This window comes from Anser brachyrhynchus, assembly GCF_964034855.1.
Source record: "Anser brachyrhynchus genome assembly, chromosome: 9".
Lineage (NCBI taxonomy): Eukaryota > Metazoa > Chordata > Aves > Anseriformes > Anatidae > Anser > Anser brachyrhynchus.
This window is the reverse complement of record NC_137703.1, coordinates 788,597-810,752: the sequence shown is the minus strand read 5'-3', so window position 1 is coordinate 810,752 and position 22,156 is coordinate 788,597. Positions and strand designations below refer to the sequence as shown.

At 44.0% G+C, this 22,156-nt stretch overlaps 1 protein-coding gene across 3 annotated transcripts in view; it reads right to left on the bottom strand.

Annotated features, from left to right (window-relative positions):
- The window catches only part of AADAC (arylacetamide deacetylase), a 48,351-nt gene that overhangs the window by 7,322 nt on the left and 18,873 nt on the right, over nt 1-22,156 (bottom strand). For 2 of the 3 annotated variants that reach the window (XM_080604702.1, XM_080604701.1), the window contains exon 2: nt 412-634. In XM_080604702.1, coding sequence (XP_080460828.1) covers nt 412-607 — 196 coding nt within the window. In that variant the 5' untranslated portion in view covers nt 608-634. Of the gene's footprint in view, nt 1-411; nt 635-6,518; nt 6,741-22,156 lie in introns of those variants that run through there. The other variant, XM_080604700.1, reaches the window with a different exon arrangement.

The window sequence follows — 22,156 nt, the reverse complement described above, 5'->3', positions numbered from 1 at the left end:
ATACCCCATGCCCTTCCTTGAGCAAGAGGTATGGGGAAGCTCCTGGAAATCAAGCTACTGGGAACCAAAGACCTTTAGTCACTGCATCCCCATTTGATTTCCATTTCTTTTTTTATCCTTACATGGAGAGGAGGGGTTTTTGTTGTTGTTGTTTGTTTGTTTTTTCCCTGAAGATACTCAGTTTTGCTCTTTTCCCCGACTAATACACCCTAACCATGCTAGTAGCTGCACGTAAAATACCATGACAGAAGTAGACCCCTGAACCAGTGGTTCATACTCCTCCTCATGACAATGACCATCCTCTCCTAAGCTGCTGCATTTAAGCTGGTGAAATACCAGCCTCCAATCCTCTCTGTTGCAATTGGGCCATCGAGACCTTCCATCCAGAGCCCGAGTAACGACAGAGCTCACCTGCCTGCCCTACACACCATCCTCCACCATGAAAGTAGATCACTGCCCTCCTCAGTCCACCAGCTGGCTTCCTGGGCAGGTACAGACGGACGGGCACGTTGCTGAACTCTGTGTCCGTCACGGTGACGTTCTCATCAGAGGTCGGTGCAATGTATTCAGCAACTGTGATCAGCGACAGAACTTCCATGTAGTGCATCAGACCCAGCCGATCAGCAACCTCAGCCTAAAGCCCAAGAGAAGAGAAAACAGTATTTTAAATGCAGTCTTAGTCACTCCGAGGTCACATTTCCATAAAGCCACTTAACGTTGCACAAGTCTATAAAGCTGCTGCAGAAGTCCCTAAGCCAAACATCGCTGACTCAGAGGAGTTACTGTCTCAGACTGTCAATGCTGCCCAGTCCAAGCTGTTCAGCTCCCTTCTCTCCCACTATTTCCACGTGAAACTCAGTCCCAGGAGTGCCTGTAAGGCAGCTTGGGGGACATGGCTGCTTGTCATTGTTAAGACACCAGGTATGAAATGGGATGAGCTGACTAGAAGCCTTGATGGACAAGGACATGACAGAGGATCTGGAAGAAAGCAGAACCAACTAAAGCCTCCCCAGACCCAATACGAGGGTCTGCTCAATGAGCAGCCTGTGTCAGTGCAGACCATGAATTCCCACAAAGTCTCTGACCAGAAGAGAAATTCCACCAGGCCAGCAGAGAATCCTGCACCAAGAGGGGAAATTAGGATGATGCTAACCAGCACCTGTTTGCCCAATAAATGCACTAGTCTTGAGAATATCCGTAAGATTAGTGCCTTTAGAAAGTTTCTTTTTCCCAGGATTCTTGACCCTAGCTTGGCTGTACGGCAGGGCTGGAACCTTTGGCACCTCCGAGGTGGGAAAAGCAGGGGGTCAGAGTGCCTATGGGAAGGGCGGGGAAAGCTTTCCAAACAGACTTCACAGAAACTTCCTAACAGAAGAAAAATGATGTGGTTCAGGGAGTTGGGAACTGCCAACCCTTAATACTGTTACAGCAGCTTCCTTTGAAGTCATGTTCCAAAACATTTATTATGAAATTCTATGATTCTAGATTAGATCACAATTATTTTAAAATGCTAAATAAAATTAAAACAAACAAACAAACAAAAACCCTAACAAGGAAATCTGCAGGCAATCTGCAAGCTTCAAAAGTATATTTATCACCTTTGGCTTCTCTAATATCATGACAATTTACATGGATTAAAACATTTCAGAATCCTCTTATTCACAGACTATTTTATAGCCTGAACTTAAAACATTTTTCAAGAATTGTGTTGGCTTTAATTGTACTCAATCCTTCGTATATGAGAGTGAATCTAAGCAAAAACATTCCTAAGGGCATTTGCTAACAACTGTGCCAGAAATGCAGATCTGCTACTCATTCCAAAAGCACTCGCACACCAAAGGAGGTGCCACGTTTCCTCACAGCTGCCTTGGGAGAATTGCTACAAATACAGATGTGGCCAGAGTTTGAACATACATAAATCTCACTTTTTTTTTTTTTAATATTTTTTTCATTAGATTAAATGGTGTTTTAAAGAAAATCACTTCTCACATTGCTTATAAGATATTTGAAATGTATCCTGGAAATACAAAAAAATGACAAAAGAATAATGTCACAATGAAAAAAAATAAAGGCTTCATTTTCTATACTGTGAAAGATGCTTAAATTTTTGTTTAAAGAGCATATTAGGGAGAATTATATTATCTAATACATTAAGGAGGAGGTTTTTGGTTTTTTGTTGTTGTTGAGTTTTATTTAAGACAAAGTGTATTAAAGAATACAACTTCAAATTTGCTTGAAAGCCATTTGCTATCTGAAAATCTGAACGTGAACTAAGAACTCAGATTTCTCATTTCAAGCAAAATTAGAATTTTCAAACTAATTTACATTATTACCTTTTGGTTTAACATGCACTGCTCTTGTACATATTCTAGTTAAACATCTGAAAAGTGAAAGGCTGATGTTCTGTGATAGTAGGAGAACTTACTTAAGTTTCAGATCAGCATATAATTATTTGTTTGAACAGGCATAAACAATCCCATAATTGCACTGATAACTTTGACTGGCTTTCTGTGAGGAAACAACAGCATTTGCAGTTTTGTGCTATAAGTTTACAATATTCAGAATGTTTTGCTTTCCTCCTAAGATGTTCCCTATTTCAAAAGCAAAGATTTAGTACTGTTTTCATACCATACAAGCCATAGTAATAAATTTGAATTGAATATGGTCTTATTTCCTGATTATGGTTGTTGTAAATGGTTATATACATACATAAAATCATAATTTTCCACATTTTATAAGCTCATTGGAGACAGATACATACACATGCCAAAAACTGCACCTTTTTATCTATAGAGATTACACAGTTTACATAAGTATGTCTTAGTTGTAGTATTTTCCCTTAGGATTAGCATCTTGTAAAATTAAATATACGGGTCAAAGTGAATTCTGTCGTAATTCCTCTGAGCTTGTGAAAGACTCCCACACGATGGTAGAAATTCCCTCAAAAATGAAAGACGAAAGGAAATCATGCTGTCATCTGAAAATTCTCATTGTCACAGATCCGAGGTTAATGCATGTTACAGGGTAAGAGGAAAACCAGCCACTTTAGTTTTTTTTTCTGTTCTTTATGCCTTAGAAAGCATTTTTCACAGTTGCTTTCTACCACAGGTAGCAAGTTCATTTTCGTTGTTCATGTTGAGGTCCTTACATGACAGCAAAGAAAAAGAACACACACAAAAAACTTATTTATAGACAGGTTGTGCTTTGGCAGGCGGAGAACCTAACGTTACTTTTAAAGTCTTACTCATCTGAACTGGTAATAATTCAGGTGGAGGCACCCCTCCAGGGGACGCATTCTGACAGCCGAGCATGAAGCCAGGCAATTTTTGTGAGATGGGCTGTACAGAACTCAAATAAGGATTTCACTGCTTCTGAGCAGCAAGACAAATAATGGAGAAAGCTTTGGGGGATTTTGCAGTGCTGCAGCTAGGGAAACATTTAGCTATGAAGAAAGATGTCTTGCAATTTATACAGTGCATACATTTTATATTATGTGCATACAGTACTGCCTGAAGACGTGAAGAATTTCGTTACCACCACAGAAAACAGCCAGTTTATTCTCAAAGGCTGTTCCCAACCTAGATAGCAAGCAGGCTTGATTTGTTATAACATAAACATGCAAACTGAGACGTTCCCAGCCTCTCTTCTGTAATAGGATTTGTACAAGTGGAATCTCCTCTGTGCCACAGGCTGGTTGTACCAGTGAAACCACACCCGCCTGAAATCCTCCACATGTCAACCAGCTGCAAAATCTAATCGTGAGCCTCTGACTTGCCTTTGGGGAACTCCAGTACCCACTGCAATGCTGATTTTGAAATCACAGATTTCAAAAGAGGCCTGGAACCAGCGCAGGCTTTATGCACATCAGCTACTCATCCACAGAACGGAGCCGATGTAGAGAGCGAACGCCTTCCAGAGAGTGAAGACGCCACAAGATGGAACCCTCTGACAGCACCGGCAGTCTGGGTCAGGAAGCCCAAAATCAGAGACAAGCTTGCACACTTTGGCTCAGAATCTGGACAGCTCCCAGGTACCTTTTAAAGCAGGGAGGAGGAGGACTGAGATCTGCTATTTGACAGCTTTTGTTGTATATCACCTTGGGAGTTTCAACAGGAGACCCTCCCGGAAGGAGTTTTCGATGGTGGCAGCCCTTCCTCAAACCAAACTGAGGGATTTAGACTAAAATAGGTCGTCTCTTCAAATCCAGAGCTACAATTAAGTGATTACAAATTGTTGCCCTGCAATCGGATGACCATTCAGAACGTATTTAGGAGGCTTAACAGACATCTTAAAAACTCCAAGGAAGCTATCTTTGTCAAAGCCCCACAGGATTCTGGTTCTGCTTGAGATCTGAGCACAGTTATAAAACATGCTTGCTCCACACCACTGCTACTGATAGCAGACTTAGGTTTAACGGGCAGCTAATGCAACAGCCACGAAAGACACCAATTCCATTTTAAAGTGAAAACACGAAACGCTCCAACACTGAGAGAGCCTGCGTCTGCTTCCTGAGCACTTAGCCCTGCTGTGCTGAAGGCTACAGGTCTGACCAAATGACCAGGCACAAAGCTTTGCTACACAAATGAACTGATTTTGTTTTTGTTTTTGTTTTTTTTTTTTTTTACAGGCTACTTCCGAAAGAAGATTTAGAAGGGGAAGAAGCAAGCCAGCATATCAAAAGCTGGCAGAGGTAATGAACGTACCAGTTCCATGAACGTACTGTTGTACGAGCATGGGCTGCCTGCCAGGAGGGCCCTTACGTGCTTAGCAGCTGCCCCCCTTCCCTCAGCGAGGCGCACGGCTGTTCCGCACACGCCACTTTCTCCCCGCAGCCGAGCGCGGGGATGGGGGGAAGCCCACCCTGCTTGGCACGTCCCGGCCGCCACAGCCGCCGCGCTCGGCCCAGGTGCTCTGCAGGGGCCCGCGAACCATCGCCAGTGAGCACGCTGTTTGTGTGCGCGCACAGCCACGCATCAGCCTTTGAAGATGCATTAAGGATACCCACCACTGGCACATTTCGTTGGTGACATAATTAACAGATGAATAAATGCATTAAGCGTGGATTTTTCTTCATTTCTCCTGCTTCTGACAAAAATGAATAGATGAATAGCAGATTGTCCCTATATCAAAAGTCTTACAGAAACCAACAGCTTTGTATTTGAAAATGATATGATATGATTTTATAGTCTTTCACAACAGAAAACAGCTTTCAAGCATTTTCCCAACACCTGATTAATCCCACCCTCAGGAATCAATTAAGAATTCTTGTACTACCAGTGGGAAGCAGAGAAGAAATGCAGAAATGAAAGAGTTGGTGACAGAACATGACTCAAAACCACTGCCCAGCTTGACTCATCATCATGCACTTTTAAGCACAGCCCAAGAGTTCGGGTCCACAGCAAGCAAGCATTTCAGGAGCACCTGTCAAGCAAAACTAGAAACCTCTCCCATGGCTCCTTAAAGCCTCCTTTCAATAGATTTTTATGGTGGAGAAAAAAGCAGCCTCCAAATGTTTGCAGCCATCCAGAAAGATGTCTGCAACACTGCGCTCCCCTGCTGCCCCCTAACCTTCATCTTTGACCTTGTTTTTAGTGTGGTCACACTGCTGCAGCCATGGCTGCGTGTTAGGTGCAGGCTGGGTTCAAAACAGCTCCAAGTGCAATGTACTTCAGAGGTGGGAACTACAGAACTTACTTATGCTTCACGTACAGGTTTGCAAATTATTTAAATACGTATGAAATAGCTGCACAACATGACTGAAATGAAGCAGGAGCCAAGGATGTAATATGTAAAAATAGCATGGAACAACATAAGGACCACACTGTCAGTAAATATTGCCGTGTAACTGCAGACAGGGTATAATACCACTGCTTTTCCAGACTGCAACATATGGTTCTGTGCTGCTTAGCCAGAAACCTTTTTTTTTTTTAAAGCCAAATTATGGTTAGTTCATATCAGTTTTAAAAAAAAAAAAGTGTAATTTCTTCGTGCTCTAACTTTAACACGCCTCTAATTAGCTTTGTTTATTTTTAGGCTCATGCTATCAGTAGATTTCTAAGAAACCACAAAGGTAACAGCATTTAAGAAGTACTCTAGCTTTCCGTCTGCTGACATCCAACAAAACGCTTCTGAGGGAGCTCGATATACAGGTTCTGTGACACACAAAGTTCAAGGGGCAGTGCTTCAGCTGCAAAGGACCATACCACAAAATACACTTGCTTGCATTTATCTATCCATATTCACATTATATATCACACCTCTAGTTAATCTCATTGTCCTTTTTTTCCAAGACTGTGCCGTTAACCTTTTCTAACAGTCTCTTTATAGTCAGCTACACAAAGTTCAATGCTCAATTTTAGATACTACTGTCCTATATACTAACTTATATATGTATTACACATGTATTGCCATATATCTATTACCCACAGAGCCACTGATAACATCCTCTGCTCTGTACCTGCCTCTCCCCAAGCCAGCGTGCTCTCCTGAGCCCGCACCAAAGAGAGGACTGAACTCACCACGTGCCCGACGGTCCGAAACATAGTGGTTACGAGCATCACCTTCCAGCCCTCCTCAATGTTCTCTGGAATAGGGGTATAGATGTAGTATGCGACAAGGGCAGAGGCGAGGCAGAAGCACAGCAGTTTAGCTCCCATGTTCTACGTGAACTTTTCTTCAGGACTGATCAGATTAAGTGCTCTCACTGACTCTTAACAGCTACAAGCCAGCACACACAGATAGGGCAAAGTTAATCCCATGTTATGTTTGGATCCCGCCCAGGAGGTGATTTCTCATCTGATCACTCTGCACAGAGGTTATTCTGCCATGCTGGGAGAAAACACAGTTCTTTAGCAAGGCATTCAAGCACTCAAAGCACATAGAGTCAGCACTTTAACTCCAGATTAAACATCAAGGCTTACATACTGCAGTCACCCCCTTTTTGGTGTTTGGAACAGTAACCAGCAGGAAGGCTTCAGAGGAAAAAAGGCAGTTGGGGGAAAAAAAAAAAAAAAGGAACTGGGTGGGTCTTGTGAACCAAGGGCTGCTGCAAAGTGACACTCGAAGACAAAGAGATGTATTGAATATCCAGGAGCTATTGGCTTTATCATCATAATGTAGTTGTTCAAACACATCCCGGTTTACAGAGATACCAAACAGCATCAGACAAAAACCACATATATCCACATTCATTTCTCAAACAAACACACACTGCTTTGGCAGGAGTGCTCCCTTTATTGTGTACTAATACATCAAATCAGTTGTGTAATAACAGGTGCGGCAAAAAAAAAACCACTAGATATGCTTCTAGGTAATATTTGAAAGACTAGATTTAATTGCTGCTATTCTCAGGATGAAGAGATTTCTATCCATCTCCCACAGGTAACCACCTCTGCACAGACTGAATTGAGAAATAGATAAAATAGGTAATGATTCCATTAAGGAAATGTTACAAGCTCTCACACACAAGGAGTGGGTAAGAGTCCTGATTTAAAGATAAAAAAAATTTAGGCTTCTCCCACATCGTCCCTCTGAGCATGCAGAGCAGATTTTTAGTTAAATAACCCAACAGACATGAGCAGAAAATGTCTTCCCTTTGCATTGAGCTGATTTTTCCTCCTCTCTCCCCCAAGCACAACTGAAGAGGAAAGAAATGGTGTTAGCTTCTCCCTGGAGAGTTAGGACAAACCCTACTTTCCTCTGTTTACCAGCTCAGATCACCCATTTCTCAGGGACTCTCTTCTGAGGCTCAGAAGAAAAACGCAGATGGAGGAGCTGTATCTCAGGCAGCAGAGGAAGAAGGCACGCGCTGACAGGGAAGATGCAGGGAGGAAAAAGCCCTGTCCCCCTCCAGGAGAGGCACGAGCTTTCAGGACAGATTTCTTGGTGTGATCAGCTCTCACTGTTTCAGAACTGTCGAATAGCTTGGGGAAAGACGTGGCCAGACCTCAGACTACCACTGAGCTGTTCTTAGCATTTTGTCACACTTACGGAATATTTCACCCCTTCTGCCATACAGCTTTCTACAGCTCAAATATGGGTGTAAACTTTGAGCACATAGGTTCTGTGTGCTGTCCTTACTGAGTATAACCTGGTTGCGACTTGAGCTTTAATGATTATATAGTCCAAAGTACAAGACCTAAACAAATTGATCAAAGACTGTAGTATAATCCTTTCATGCACATTTAAGGCCTGCTGTTGGCAGTACAATATATTTCTAAAGAAAAAGACCGAGTAAGTTTGAGAAAGATATTAGCTTTTTATTGCTAAATAGTTCTTTTTGCTTGTTTGTTAATGTAGATTCAGTAGAGGTTTTGGGGCACTCAGGCTCAGGGGTTAGGATACAGAAGTGCAGGAGTACAAAAGCTCCTTACATCAACATTCTGGAAAGATAAAACATGACCTCATCTGTGGGTTTGTTTGTTTTGTTTTGTTTTTTGTTAGCGAAATGCAAGGGTGGTATAAGCTTATCATATTTATGTATCAATCATTACATTTATTCCATGCCTACAATTTTAATTCTGTTTCTTTTGAAATAACAAATATTCTTGAAGTTTTAAACTTTCAGCATCTGTCTTCTCACAACTCTACTGCAATTTGTAGGTCCCTAATACACACCAGTTTGGACCCATGCCACCTCGCTTCCCCATTGCTGCCTTTGTTTTTTCCACCAGTTTGTTTGCAAGGTGGTATTTTGCATATCATTTGCAGGAACTATACACAAATGTAGTAGACTGATTGTCTGAATTGCTGTCGTACCCAAAGTTGGACTGAGACACATTCAGCAGATGATGACTCTTGGGTCGCGTGGGATGGTCACCTGCAGCCGCCCTGGCCCCGACCAGCCCCACCCGGGACCCCCACCACGGACACCCAGTGCTTGCCCAGGCTGTGCCACGGGGGTCCCCGTACAGGCTGGTTTGCTTTGAGCATGGATTTCCGTGGGGCAGCAAGGGGCTGCGGAGCACCCTTTAGAGGAAGCTGTGAAGGAATTTCATGGAAACTTTGCCAGCCCCCATCTGAAAGCAGATCTTGAACAACAGGGGCAGGTCGATGAGCTGACAGCACGTGGACTAGCACCTGTGGGAGAGCAGGAGGGCAGTGAACGCCCTCAAGCTGACCCGGGACAGCCCCGGAGCAAGCCCAGGCTGCGGGACAGGCGCTATGGGGCTCGCTGGGCGCGTTGCCCCCCGGCGCTGGCTGCACCAGGGGTGCTCCTCGTGGCCAGGGCTGCGGGGGCCCTGCTGTTAAAGATAGGCCGCTAGCTTGATCCCATGAGGACTGCAGTGTTCCCATACGTCCGTGCTATGGGTCACGTCTTCACTGGGGTGTGGGCTAAAGGCTGACGAGAACAGCAGCAGGCGCCGCCAAAGCCACCGGGCCACCTATGGCTGTCTGTCCCCCTTCCCTCCCTCCCGGGGCCACCAGTGGCCCCCTGCAGACCCCTGTCCCCACATCCCGCCCAGCGGCACTGGGGCGAGAGAAAAGGCAGCAGTGCCCTGGTTAGTTATGCCCCGGCCCGAAATTAATTTTCTGTTCTAATGCCAGATTTTAAGAAATAAACGAAAAAGCCACCGGGAGGCAGCATAACATTAAAAACTTTTTCTTTCCACTAAAACTAGCGTATTCAAGAGCACTCAAGTACTGGTAAGAAGTACTGGTTCTGTAAATGCTTCTCTCAGTGCAGTGAGGATCATCTGTGACCATCCTCCAGGGGCAGAGAATGAAGAGAAATGAGAAAAAGGCACACCGGGGCCAATAAAGATTGCCCATGGTGAGACAAGTTGCAAACTTGTAGTAAAAAGCACAAATTTCCTCTGCTGTCTTTCACTATCTGACTGACATCAACTGCGCGATTATAATTGTAATTAGAACAGTGCGAGGCTGGAGGTACCCATGGAAGGCAGCAGCCACACATCTGCTGTAACTAGGTCTTCATCCAGTACACAAACAGGCACCAACAGCTAGTCAGGAAACAGCTGAAAAATGCTGGATATTAAAGCAAACAACATAAAATCCACACCAAACCCAGATACACAGTTATTAACATTAAGAATTCAAGCAGTGTATATTTTGTGATTTATCAAGCCATGCTCCCCTCGGTGCTGAGCTGCTGCATACTACTCTGCAACGACATGCACCCTTTCAGCTGCAAACTGTCCTGAAACTCTGGTGTTGCGTTTGTCAGGGTTCCAATGCTTGCATTTCGTACCAACACGTTCAACAGCTTCACAGTACCATATTACTTCTCACCGCACAATCAAATCACCCTTTAATCTTGCCCCAGTAAATAAGGCAGCTGAGACCCGTGTCCTTCTCTTTAGGGGTTAAGAGGTATTAGCAACAAAGATGAAATAGGATTTCACTGCCCAAAGGTGAGAACAAATCCTTGGCATGCCAGAACACAGCGTGTGTTTGAGGAGAGAGGCAAGGCCTTGAGCAGGGGCACCAGCACCACTCAGGACCACACGTCCGAAGACCAGCAAAACCCACAGGGACACCAGTGGGGGAAGGCAGGAGGAGACCTGCTCCCAGCCAGGCAGGACACACACAGCATCACCCAGTGCAGCCGTTTTTCCTCGTCCGCCCCCCTGGCTCTCCTGGGGGCAGCTAGAGGTGTGCCCCCCGCCAACCCCACCTTTTGGGACGCGATATAGCCAGCTGTCCCATGGCCAGGGCATGGGTAAATCGGGCAGCCAGGAGGTGGATCTGTGCCTTGAGCAGCTGCTGAATTTGCCTGCACCTGGGGCAGCTCAAAAGGGCACCAGTGGGGAGCACGCAGGGCACAGGGGGAAAGCCCAGCGTGCCGGAGGGCCCTGGGGGGCGGCAGCCCCCCTCCGCTGGTGCCCTTCTTCTTCGGCTTCAGGCCTTTCAGCTGCCCCAGCCAGCAACGGCTGGATGGACTTCTTGTTGCGTTTTGGTTTGTGGCTTTTTTTTTTTTTGACAGAAATATATAAATAGTGAATCTGACAAAATACAAATTGGCTCACTTATTCCTTATATCTTTTTTCTGCCCAAACAAGGCTCAAGTGTACCTCCACCCATCCTCTACAAAACAGGCTTGAAGATGCCAGCACTGTTGAATATATATGGTGGGATTCACTCTGGATTAAACAGCTTTTGGCTTTGTTTTCAGTAGCTAGGACTGTATTTCACTGAATCATAAAACTGCAGCCTAGTTAAAGTGATTTCTACTTTTATCTTATTTTCTTTGTTATTATCTCTACTTTTTAATGATGCCTATAGAAACGGATTTTGGCCTATTTTCATAAAATGAGGACATGGCACTCACAAGATGTTTTTATAAAAGAGGATTTGGATATAGTTCTCCCATCTGTTGTTTATTACTGAATTTTAAGTTGTATAAATGGAAACAAATGTTTGTCTTGAATATATTCATACTCTGAACTCAAAAAAGCAATTCACCAAAATTTAAATAAGCTCAAATTTAACACATGCAGTATTTCTGAATACATGACAAAGCAACAATTCCAGAAATATGCTAGGGTCATAACAGCACAAAGATATTCAATAGAGTGTTTTCCAAATTGGCCTAAAAAGCATATCATCACCATAATTAGACAACAGAAGATTCCAAATCAGTATTTTGTTTTGAAGTTTTCAAAATGTGATATTTTGTTCAAGCGTATCACTTTTTACTTCTTGGAAGAAAGGTTATCAACATTTTTTTTGTCTTTCTACTGTTCTGAAAATATTATTTTCCAACTTTATTTTTATTCTCATTTTCACCACTGACTTGAAAAAGCAATCATTTTTCCAGTTAGAGAAGGAGCATGCAGCTGTCATGAACACTGGATGGAGAGGCATTAAATTTAAGTTATCTACCTGAATTCCTTCTTTACCTCTTCCTTGATTACCTACATTCTGATGTTTTTTTCCATGCACAAAAACTAAACCAATTTAAGATTATTATGTAGACATAACTCTTGAGATTATAAAGGTGAAATTGCTAGTCCATAACTGAAGAAGACACAGTGAAAGGTTAGGAATTAATGCAGAATATATCTGCTTTTCATTAAGTACCAAAGAGAATGCCTCCCCTGAGAATCTCGCAAGGAAGAGTCCCTCTGCCTTGCGCAGAAGGAAGACTGCAGTTGTGGCTTGGCTCGTTACCCCGGTGAAATATGCTGAGGAGAAGTCTGCAGCAAGTGAAATTCCCTTTTTACTCACCTAGTCACTCTCCCAAGTGAAGAAATGCACTCAAAGAAAAGCTGCAGAGCTGTCGCATGAATGCACTGTTTCACAGGAGCCATCACAAAGCAGTGACTGTTTCAGAGGTAGACCAAGGCAGTAAACTCCCTTACCTGATCCATACTAAACCAGAAATCCAGACATACTTCAAGCCACCTTCACTGGCTTCTGTTGTACCTCAAGTTTCAATGTTCAAAATAACCTAAGAATCCCAAACTTAAAAGTATTAACAGGTTCATTTTGCTTACATCTTTAATTTCTGGCTTCTCAGTGTTCACATAGTTTGTATAATTAGGTTTTCTAGTTCTTACAACAATAAATCACAATTCTTGAATTCATGACCCAGAAGCAGATTGTTGGAAATCTCACTTTGCCATCCCGGGGGAACAGAGACTATTAGAGAAGAAATAATGCCTGTGTAACAGTCAGCAGGAATCTTGTACAAAATTAAAGTAGTACTGATAACATTTAAGTAGAAAGTGATCTTTCCAAAAAGTGGAATGATTGCATGACAGACCATGATTAAATAAACCATTTGCTAAATATTTTCAGCAAAGGAATATTTAGGTTTGCTCAAATATACCTTTGAATTTATGAATGTATGGATATACATCTGTGGGCACACAAGCATTTAAGGCTGATTTCTGAAATTAGTAAGCCTTTTGGATTGCAGAGTCAATGGACATGCTGAGGATGATGAATGGAAGAGACATTATTCAAACCAGAGGTCTTTTTCCAGTTGAGTTGCTGTGGAATTTGGGGGGGGAGGGGAATCATACTGCTGCTAAATCAGAGCCATTCTGAGCTGTAATTTCAATAGCAGATGAGACAAAAGCATGATGAAAAACAGAATGTAGTTACTTTTGCTGTTTCTCTTTCAAAATGAACACTTGGAGAAGTTTTTAATCAAACAACGCTGAGTTCTATAGCCGCAATATAATGGGAAGTCTGACGCTCTGCCTAACAAACCAGCAGCTTTTCAAAGCACCTTCCCACCGAAGGTGCCTGGGAGAAGCTGACTCAGATGTGATGAACGGGCCCAAGGGAGATGCACGCAGAATACCAGCTGCTGCCTGAATTTTACACAAAGCCTGACTCAGTTCTGTAGAGGCCTGAAAATAAGAGTGGTTCAAACTCTGCATCCCCAAGGGTCAGATCTTCTTGCCCAGTGGGGCAAGAACCTGGAGAAACCTGTGACAAGTCATCTCCGCCCATGGCTCTACACCTTTACAAGAGTATAAGGAGTTCCCACTGCTCTCTGGTGTGGGGGACAGATTATTTTCTGCTGCTCCAGATGCCCAACAAGACCATTGACTCAGGGCAGTCCTATGGACCCATGCTGTGCATGAGGTCAGATCAAAGGATTGCAAGTTCTTTCCTGACGTTACAACCTTAAAATTCAAAGAGAGGGAAGTTCATGGTAATCCCGACTCCCACAGCCTCGAGGGGTCAGAACAGCCAGCAAGCCTACCAAAAGCAGTCACTGGAACAGGACTGCAGGATACTATAGCGTGACCGCGTGCGGAGGCAGCCTGTCCTGCCGAGGCACCCACCCTCGGGAACACCCAGCTCCGCTCCCAGGCAGCCGTGGAGGGCAGCCTGTGCCGCACGGCTCGTGGGCACGGTGCTCTCACTGCCCCTCCGCTCATCTCCAAAGCTAGGAAAAAAGTTCCCATCCTTCATGAAGTAAAGATGGGGATTTAAATGTGCTGGAGGGACTCTTCTATACGCAGATAAAGCCACAATGAATACGGCTACCAGAAAGCAATCGTTTCTGTAGGATCTTATATTCATTAAAACAAATATGCAGTACTAACAGTAATTTCATTGACAAGAAAATAAGCACCAGTATGAAACCACTTACACTTTGCCTGTACCTGCACAGCCCTGGCAATCCTTGGCCACCAAGGAGGTATGAACACGAACAGTTCCACTTGTTTCTCCAGCAGACTCTCTTCATGTTAGCACCTCCTAGAATGTGGCCAGCCCTTACAAGTAAGGCTGCTCAACAATGAGAAACTAATGACCTTAAATAAAATAACTAAGGCATGTTCACAAACTCTAATGTGAATCATTTTTTGTGCTTTTGACACTGCAAATTAAATGAGGAAGAATGTGTTTACACCAGAAGCGGTCACAGCTCCGCACAGCTCTCGCTTTATGCAGCGTACAGAAGAGCACTGCGTATGCAGGAGAGCACATCGTCACAGGTGCTCTGCTTTGTGTCTCTTGCAGACGAGTGTGACAGATACGAACTAATTTCTGTGCCAACTTTCCTGTTAATGTAGTGCTGTCTAAAGTCAGCACTGCTGTTTATGACCTGCTCTGAAAAATAAATAAATAAATAAATAAATCTATGCTCAAGCAGCTAAAACAGAAATCTTCTTCATTCTGCTGCTCCAAATTCCTGAAATCTCTGCTTTGGGTAACAGTGACCAAATGGAAAGCAGGGAAGGAATATGGTTTGATGTTATCTGAGCCTATCCATATGTATATACCATTGCACTTCATCATCGTAAAAACACCACACAGAACATCACTACCTGAGTAAATCATTACCCTTGTGATTTCAGCTACTTTCCCACTGCCTATGTAAAAACAGTTTAACTATCTGGTGCCAAGACATCTCTTGCACCACTGTTCAGAGTAAATGCTCAAATTTGACATTTAAGATTACTCAAGGGAAGTGAACCACTCCTGGAGAAAAAAAAATGGAACCAAACAAGTACTTCCCAAACCAAATAGCCTTGCTGTGATGGAGTTAAGACTGTCAACACAAATTAAACAATTAAACTACAGCATTACTACCTTTCCAGAGCTTGTCAAAATAAAGACAGCATATGGCCATGTTGCCAAAGGAATAAAACCTTCAACTTCTAGATTTATCTCTTTGCCTTACAAGAAGCATCTACAGAAAGAGATATTTTAAAATACAGTACGAATTGTTTAAGATAACAATTCAGCGTTTCCATAATTTGCAGTTTGTTTTATTAAGTGTAAATTCAGACTGAACATGATCTTTTCAGCAGCCTATGCATCCTAAAACAGAACTGTACGAAGCTGTGATCTTTGGTTCCACTCAAAAATTTCGTGACCATAAAGTTTCCACTTGGGAGAGGCAGCAGACAACCTCAGTTTCTCTGATCTGTAGCACTTGAAAAAAGATCGTGCATATTAACCAGCCACTGTTTAACAGCTGAAGACATATATATACATACTTCCTCCAGCTCCTCTGATCTCTTCACTCCTGAGGTTCAGACCTCACACAATTTTTAAGGAGTATAGCTGTATATGCATCAAATACTACTTATTTCAAATTGTATTCCACTAATGTCTGCAATGATCTAGACAGTCCAACAACAGATAATCTCCCTTCAGAGACTCGGTAACATTCAGGAGCTAGCCTGCATTAATGCTGCCACAGCTTTTTAAACCATAGGAACAGACTAGCCTGCCCACCTAGAGACCCAGGCAGGCAGCTCGACGCGCAGCCTGCCTCGGAGCTGAGGCGCAGGAGGAAACAGGCAAGCATCCCTAAAGAGTGCTCATTGCAAAGCCCCAGCATTTCTTTCTTCAAATCTGTTTTGGATTGATTGACTTCAATCACCAACTTAAAACTATATAGCTGCAAAGTTATGAGATAACTGGTCAAGACAAAGGGAACATTAAAGAATGCAGATAATTACTTGCTCGTCTACTAGTCTAAAATCATTTTGTCTTACACAAGAGCTAAAAGAAGTCAGTCTGTTGGAATTACAGCTTGATTCCTAAACAAACAATAAATCAAATGGAATATGAAACAAAACCTATTGAAAACACCAGCCCATGAGCCCTAGGTCTAGACTTCATTTTTCCCATATTAATACTCAATTTTGATTTTCCATTTTATTCTTACAGGAACATTTGTAGACAGCATACTTTGTCATACCACAAACCTGACCCCAGTATTTTTAAGTTCCATCAGCAATATCAGCATGTGGTCTCTCCCAACTGTATCTAACTGGATTTTGAGTAAGTATGAAAATTTCATGAACTTAAATTGAAAGTGAGAGCAAAGCAGTAGTTTAAGATATCTTTTAAAGATACTGCTTTGCTAGACAGTATTACTCAGCCTAAAATTCATTATATTACTAATGCTGAATGAGTATGGAGCCTCAGGGAAAATGTTGACTTCTGGAGGAATGATTATACCTAGTTGTTTACGTTAAGAAGCTTATTTGGTACACTTGCTCTGAGTTATCTCCTCTGAATCTTAGCTCCCTAATGCCTGATTATCTGCCATGTATTGACTGTTGAGCTATTTATTAGTCAGGATACTTCAGTTTTCTCAGCAGCTGACCAATGACACCACACAACAGACCATCTGCAAAGCTCTTGGCACTTAACATTAGTTTAATAATATAGAGATAACATCCAGGAACAAAGCAGGCAGAAGCCTGTGCTACAGCTTGCACTCCAAAAGCTGGAGGATGACAGAGCTGAGCCAACAAACACCTTCTGGAAAAGTCTCACCAGTGCAAGGTCCAAAAGAGCAAAGGTTCAAGCAAGGTCCACTTCAAGTAGTTCCATCATTCACACAAAACCTCTATGAGAACTAGGACACAATAATAAGGTGGAAAGTATTTGTTTGATATTAAAAATCAAACCTTTTAAAACCAAAGCAAAAAATGTGATCTGTGTAAACAGAACATATCTTGGGGGAAAAAAAAAAGAGAAAGAAAGAAAAACAAAGAGAAAAAAAATTTTCTGTAAACATAACCATATCAGTATACTATTGACATTGACCTTATTGCTTCATTTCTTATGCAAATTTAGGCCCAAGGAAGAAGTGTAAAATAATAACTATGATGAATAAAAAAATGAACTACATAAAGATGGAGGCTAAGAGGGAGAGAAGACTAAATCAAGTGTGATAAAAACACATGTATTTGGAGATCTGAGATGTCGCAGCCATGCATGGAGGAGCGAGCCTGCCAGCCCAGCACTGCCAGCACCAGCCCAGCACCACCAGAACCAGCCCAGCCCATGTGGCCCCACAGGGCTGCTGGCCACGGGCATGCGGAGCAGGAAATGCAGACCACGGGGAGGCTCCTGGAAGCCCACTTCTGCCTACCAGGTAGGGGATGCCTCGTATGTGCCACCTGAACATTTATTTTAGCATTAAAACTCCATATGTTAAATGCCAGAAAATGTCTGTTTATACTACAGCAGATTTCATGGGTAAAATGCAGCTCAAGTCAACCCAGTGGTATCAGACTGCACTTACAACCACAATTTAAGGTTGCTTAATGCTACGCTAATTTCCAGCTTTGGACTCTGTCCTACTTTCCAACAGCCTAATCATAACCAGAGTGCTTCAGTGATCTGCAACCTAAACCTCGCCTGAAATGCAGCCTGAAAACCCCAGCACCACCTGGATGAGCAGTAAAATGGAGAGTCTTTGTGTAGTGCGTGTTTTGTCATTGTGATTTGAACAGCTGCTTCTGACCTTCCCACAGACTAAAGATTAGGCTCTTAGAGTGCCTCTTTCACATTTTATTTCTTTCAGAGCTGCCACTAACTGATCTCAGTGACAAGAGCTTTCACTACATAAACAATACACTTAATAGAAACATTCTTTTCATTAAATTGAAAAGCAGTTCTTAGCTATTCCTTCTGTAAATCCTTATAAATAGGATTTTTGTCCTTAGTTTATCTATATTCTTATTTTACTGCTGACCAAGGATATGGAATTTTTTAAAAGCCACATCATGCATTAATTTGATGTATCTTTCGTGGCCAACCTGTCTTTTCCAAGGGTTAATCTCGATCAGTGCTGCTTTATCAGTCTAACCGCTGGTATAAAAAAGGCCAGAGCAACGTAACTATTTTCAATGGGAAATGTCATTTATTCTGAGTGAATTAGTGCTTAGAATGCCTATGCACTGGTTTTAGGCTCAGAATTATTCTAAGAAATGCTGCTATATCAGATACCGTTAGCAACCACTACAGGCGTGGATTTGCAATAGCTGTTTATTAGTTGAAGGTTCATTAAACAGAAGTTTATTGTGTTTCAAAGCACCTACAGCATCCAGTTGGTTCCAGTTCTGCAGCAGAATTCCTGTGAGGCCTTTGGCAAAAGACTCGAGCTTCTCCAGCTCAAACTGAAGTCCCTTCAATATATCCACCACTACAGTAGTGCCACTGAGCCCGTGAGCTCCATCTTCCATGACTCAGTGTCCTCAGCTACAGCACAGCCAGCCCCCATACCTCTCATTGATGTTACGAAGTGAAAATTAGCTACAACTGTAGCTCACTAAGACCTTTAAAAATCATTTCTGATTCCAATAATAATAGTGCAAGCTAAGCAAATAGCTCTCAAACCACCTCTCTAAATGCTAAATAGGTTCCAGGAGGCTGTACTTTGCATATGGGAAAATGAAGACAAGAACGAAGTGACTCGCCTCTCCGTGCAGACCAAATAACAGCAGAGACACACCTGGATGTCGGCACCTGCTGACCTGCAGGCAGGCCGCGTTCTTACAGCTCAGCCTGCATTGTGGCCCAGGCAGTGACAAAAGCATTTCAGGAGGCGCACCCGGTAGTTTTTTCATGTGTAAAAACAAACTTCAAGAGAATCTGCAGCCATTGCCAGTGACTAAATACAGACAAATTATATGCTCTTAATATTAACAAGACTGAAAATACTGCTAGGATTTGACCAAGAATGGGTGAAAAGGATTGACCAAGAACTTCCAAGAAATAGTCTCAGAATGTGACCAGCACCAAAGACTAAAGATGCGTCTGAAGACTACATAAAAATATCGCTTCCTTTGTAAATAATCCCACCAATCTGCAACCAGCTTCTCCCATCTCAGCCCATCACAGGCTAGTGTCCTTTGGCAAGCTCCTGGCACCCTTCCATCTGAGGGGTAACGTGCAGTTACCGCCTCTCGGCATCCCCCACGTGCCGTGGGAAGCAGGAGCCGTACGCGCAGGGGAGGCCACACAGGCAGCAAGGCACGGGAGTGGCGGTCGCCAGATCCTGGGAAGAAAGCGCGTCTTGGCAGCCTCTGTTAACCATGCTAGCCTGGGGCTTCATCCAGCTTTCGTGGGAGTCGATGGAAAGAGATCCTGGGGTGAACCACATACCTGCAGCACAGTTCATGCACAGCAAGAGGTTTTTTCACCCTTTAAGCAATACAAAACTGCCAATTTTGAAGTACTGTGGGACTGAATCTAAATATAGAGTAACCGAGTGGCACGTACAATACATTTAATATAGAAAGAAAAGATCTGTCTGCAGCATTGCTAACTAATAAAAACCCAATTTTACAAGAGAAAGGGTATTCTTTAAATTGTAAAATGAGTTACAGTTAGTTTCTACAAAACAGAAATCAACTTCAGAAGGAGTCTTTCTTAAAACCACAAAGCAGCAAATATAAAATTATCACAGTCTGTGTAAGTGGAAACTCTGAGTTCCTGTGAAACTTCATCCCTTCTGTCTTACTGCCATAAGCAGAAACTTTTACTGTCATCCCTGCTGTAGTCCTGCCACAACCAGAAACTTTTACTGTTTTTCCATAGAGTGAATTCTTTCTGGCCAGAAACGTAAATTCTGGCTTCAGCTACCCAAGCGGGTTTATCCTAGAGGTGATCACAAAAACGATGTTAAAACGGAGAGCACTGCGGAGTACTTTGCTGGCAGCTGCTTTCAGAAACACACTGGACATGAACTACACCAGCCTCATGAGACGCCGCGGCTCTGGCCTCATCGCACCCAGGGGGCAGTGAAAGGCACCCGCCCGGGGGCTGGTGGCATGGCAGGGACAACGGCTCGCCCCTTCTTCCTCCTGATGGCTGCCTGGAAACAGCAGCCTCCCCCCAGAATGGCCAGGCGCCGCAGCAGGAGGCCAAGAGCTGACTGTGGGAGCAGGAACGAGAAAACAATTCCAGCTTGTGCTGGTCGGTGGGCACAGGTGCCCGGTGTCCCACCCTTCTCCTACCACCGCCTTCGCACCGCTGCCGGTAGGCCCCGCGCAGCGCAGCCGGTGCTGGAGGGGTGCGGGCGGCAGCCTCAGGCCTGGGCCTAACCTCCACGGGCCATGAAATGGAGCCTCTGCACCGAGAGTTAACCGAGAGCTGCTAAAAGGCAGCAGGGGAGCACGCAGGGCTTATTTGAATGTTCTGCAGGGCGAGGGTCCCTGCACCGTGGCCCACCTACTCACTCAAACAAGGTGGCTGTGCTGATGCCAAGATGTCTGTTACAAGTTATTAGCACTTTTGAGCATAACATCACAAAGCTACTTGAGAAAAATCGGCTTGGATTTGCACAGGTGAGCAAAGAGCACCCATTTGCAAAGGGCAAAAGAGTTTGATAAGCTTCTGTAGCAGGGGCTGCAGCCAGCCTTGGTCCTTCCCCTTCCCTGGGGAGCCCCACGGCGCAGAACTGAGAGCATGGCACAAGCACACATGTGGAGGTACGGCACAGCCCAGCTCCCGTGGTGAAGGGCACCAAAGGTGAAGGGCAGCTCAGGACAAGGAACATGGAAGTTGCTGCTCTGCACTAATCCAGCGCCCAAACTGAGCAGTGCGCTCCTGCTCCTAGGGGTACAGCTTTCTGGCTTGTAGAGATTGCTCTGAGAGCTCCTGAAGTCCACATGGCTCATCAAAATGAAGACAAAGACCTTCTCAGAGCACAAGACCCATCAGTTTCACAAAAGCCAAATAAATAAAACAAAGCAGACCCAGTGGACATCAGAAGACAGCAGCTAATGTGACAATTGTGCTTTTTTCTATACTTCGTGAAGTGAACGTAGCAGGCAAATCAACACAGACCGTGACGTGAACATCACAGTACCTTGCCACCTTCCTTCTGAACAGCCGTGTCCCACATCGGTCCCTGGGAGCCAGGCACAGCGCTGCGGGCCGCAGCAGCTCACCGTGCCCTGCCAACACGGTGCAGCCCCGCTCCCCCGGGCACGGCGTCCAGCCCGGGGACTGGCTCCTCGCTGCAGCTCCTCGGGGAGCACCGAACCAGACCTGCTGACAGTCGGTGTTTGGCTGTGCACAGCCAGCAACCTTTGGGGCATTTTACTGTGTCTATAGTGTTTCTGTGCTGGTTTCCTGTAAATGGGACATTTTCTGCATTTAGTTCCTTTACTAGTTCTAGAAAAAGCAGGGAAGGCCTGAAAGTCATTAGAGTCAGTGGATTTACACCAGGAATGGATGTGACCCCATGTGTTTTTCCAGGCTTCGCTACCCTTCACCTGGCCTCCTGGCAATTCTTCCCAGACGCCTGCCTGCTGCGAAGCTCCTACATGACTGAACACTTCAGCAAGATCAGCACTTTCCTTTGTCAGGTTGTCAGAAGAAATCAGAATTGAGAATTAGGTCCCAGTTAATCATCAAAGCCAAGAAAACTACTATCTCTGGAAATGAGCTAACGTATTAGAAATGTCATTCAGCCTCCTTGGCTCGTCTTGGTCTTGAAACAAATGCTATTTGAAAAGCTCTGTCTGGAAACGTAACGCAGCCTCTGACCACCTCTGCAACAGGCCAGGCGCCTACAAACAATTTAAACACAGCTCCATTGTGCGAGTGGAAAAGACTCTCCTTTTAGCACATTTCCGCTAACTCAGGAGGAAAATTTTCATGGGATGTTCTGGGCTTACCTCCACAGCAGGGTATGCCTGCAGGAGGAAGAAGCAGCAACACAGGAAAGGACCTGCAAGAGACTCAGAGGGAAAGGATGCACCGAGCCGCTTACTGACACGCACGTGCTGTCCAGCCTCTGCTCGTGGCTTACGCTCACTTTGGTGCATCAGTGACAAGCTACTGATGATTTCATAGTTACAGACAAGGGGCTTCTATCCCATTCAACTACTTCAGAGATCGAGGCTTGCAGTATGAAGGGCAGAGGCACAACAGCAAGCAGAGCAGGGAGCTGCGAGGCAGGAACAGAGTG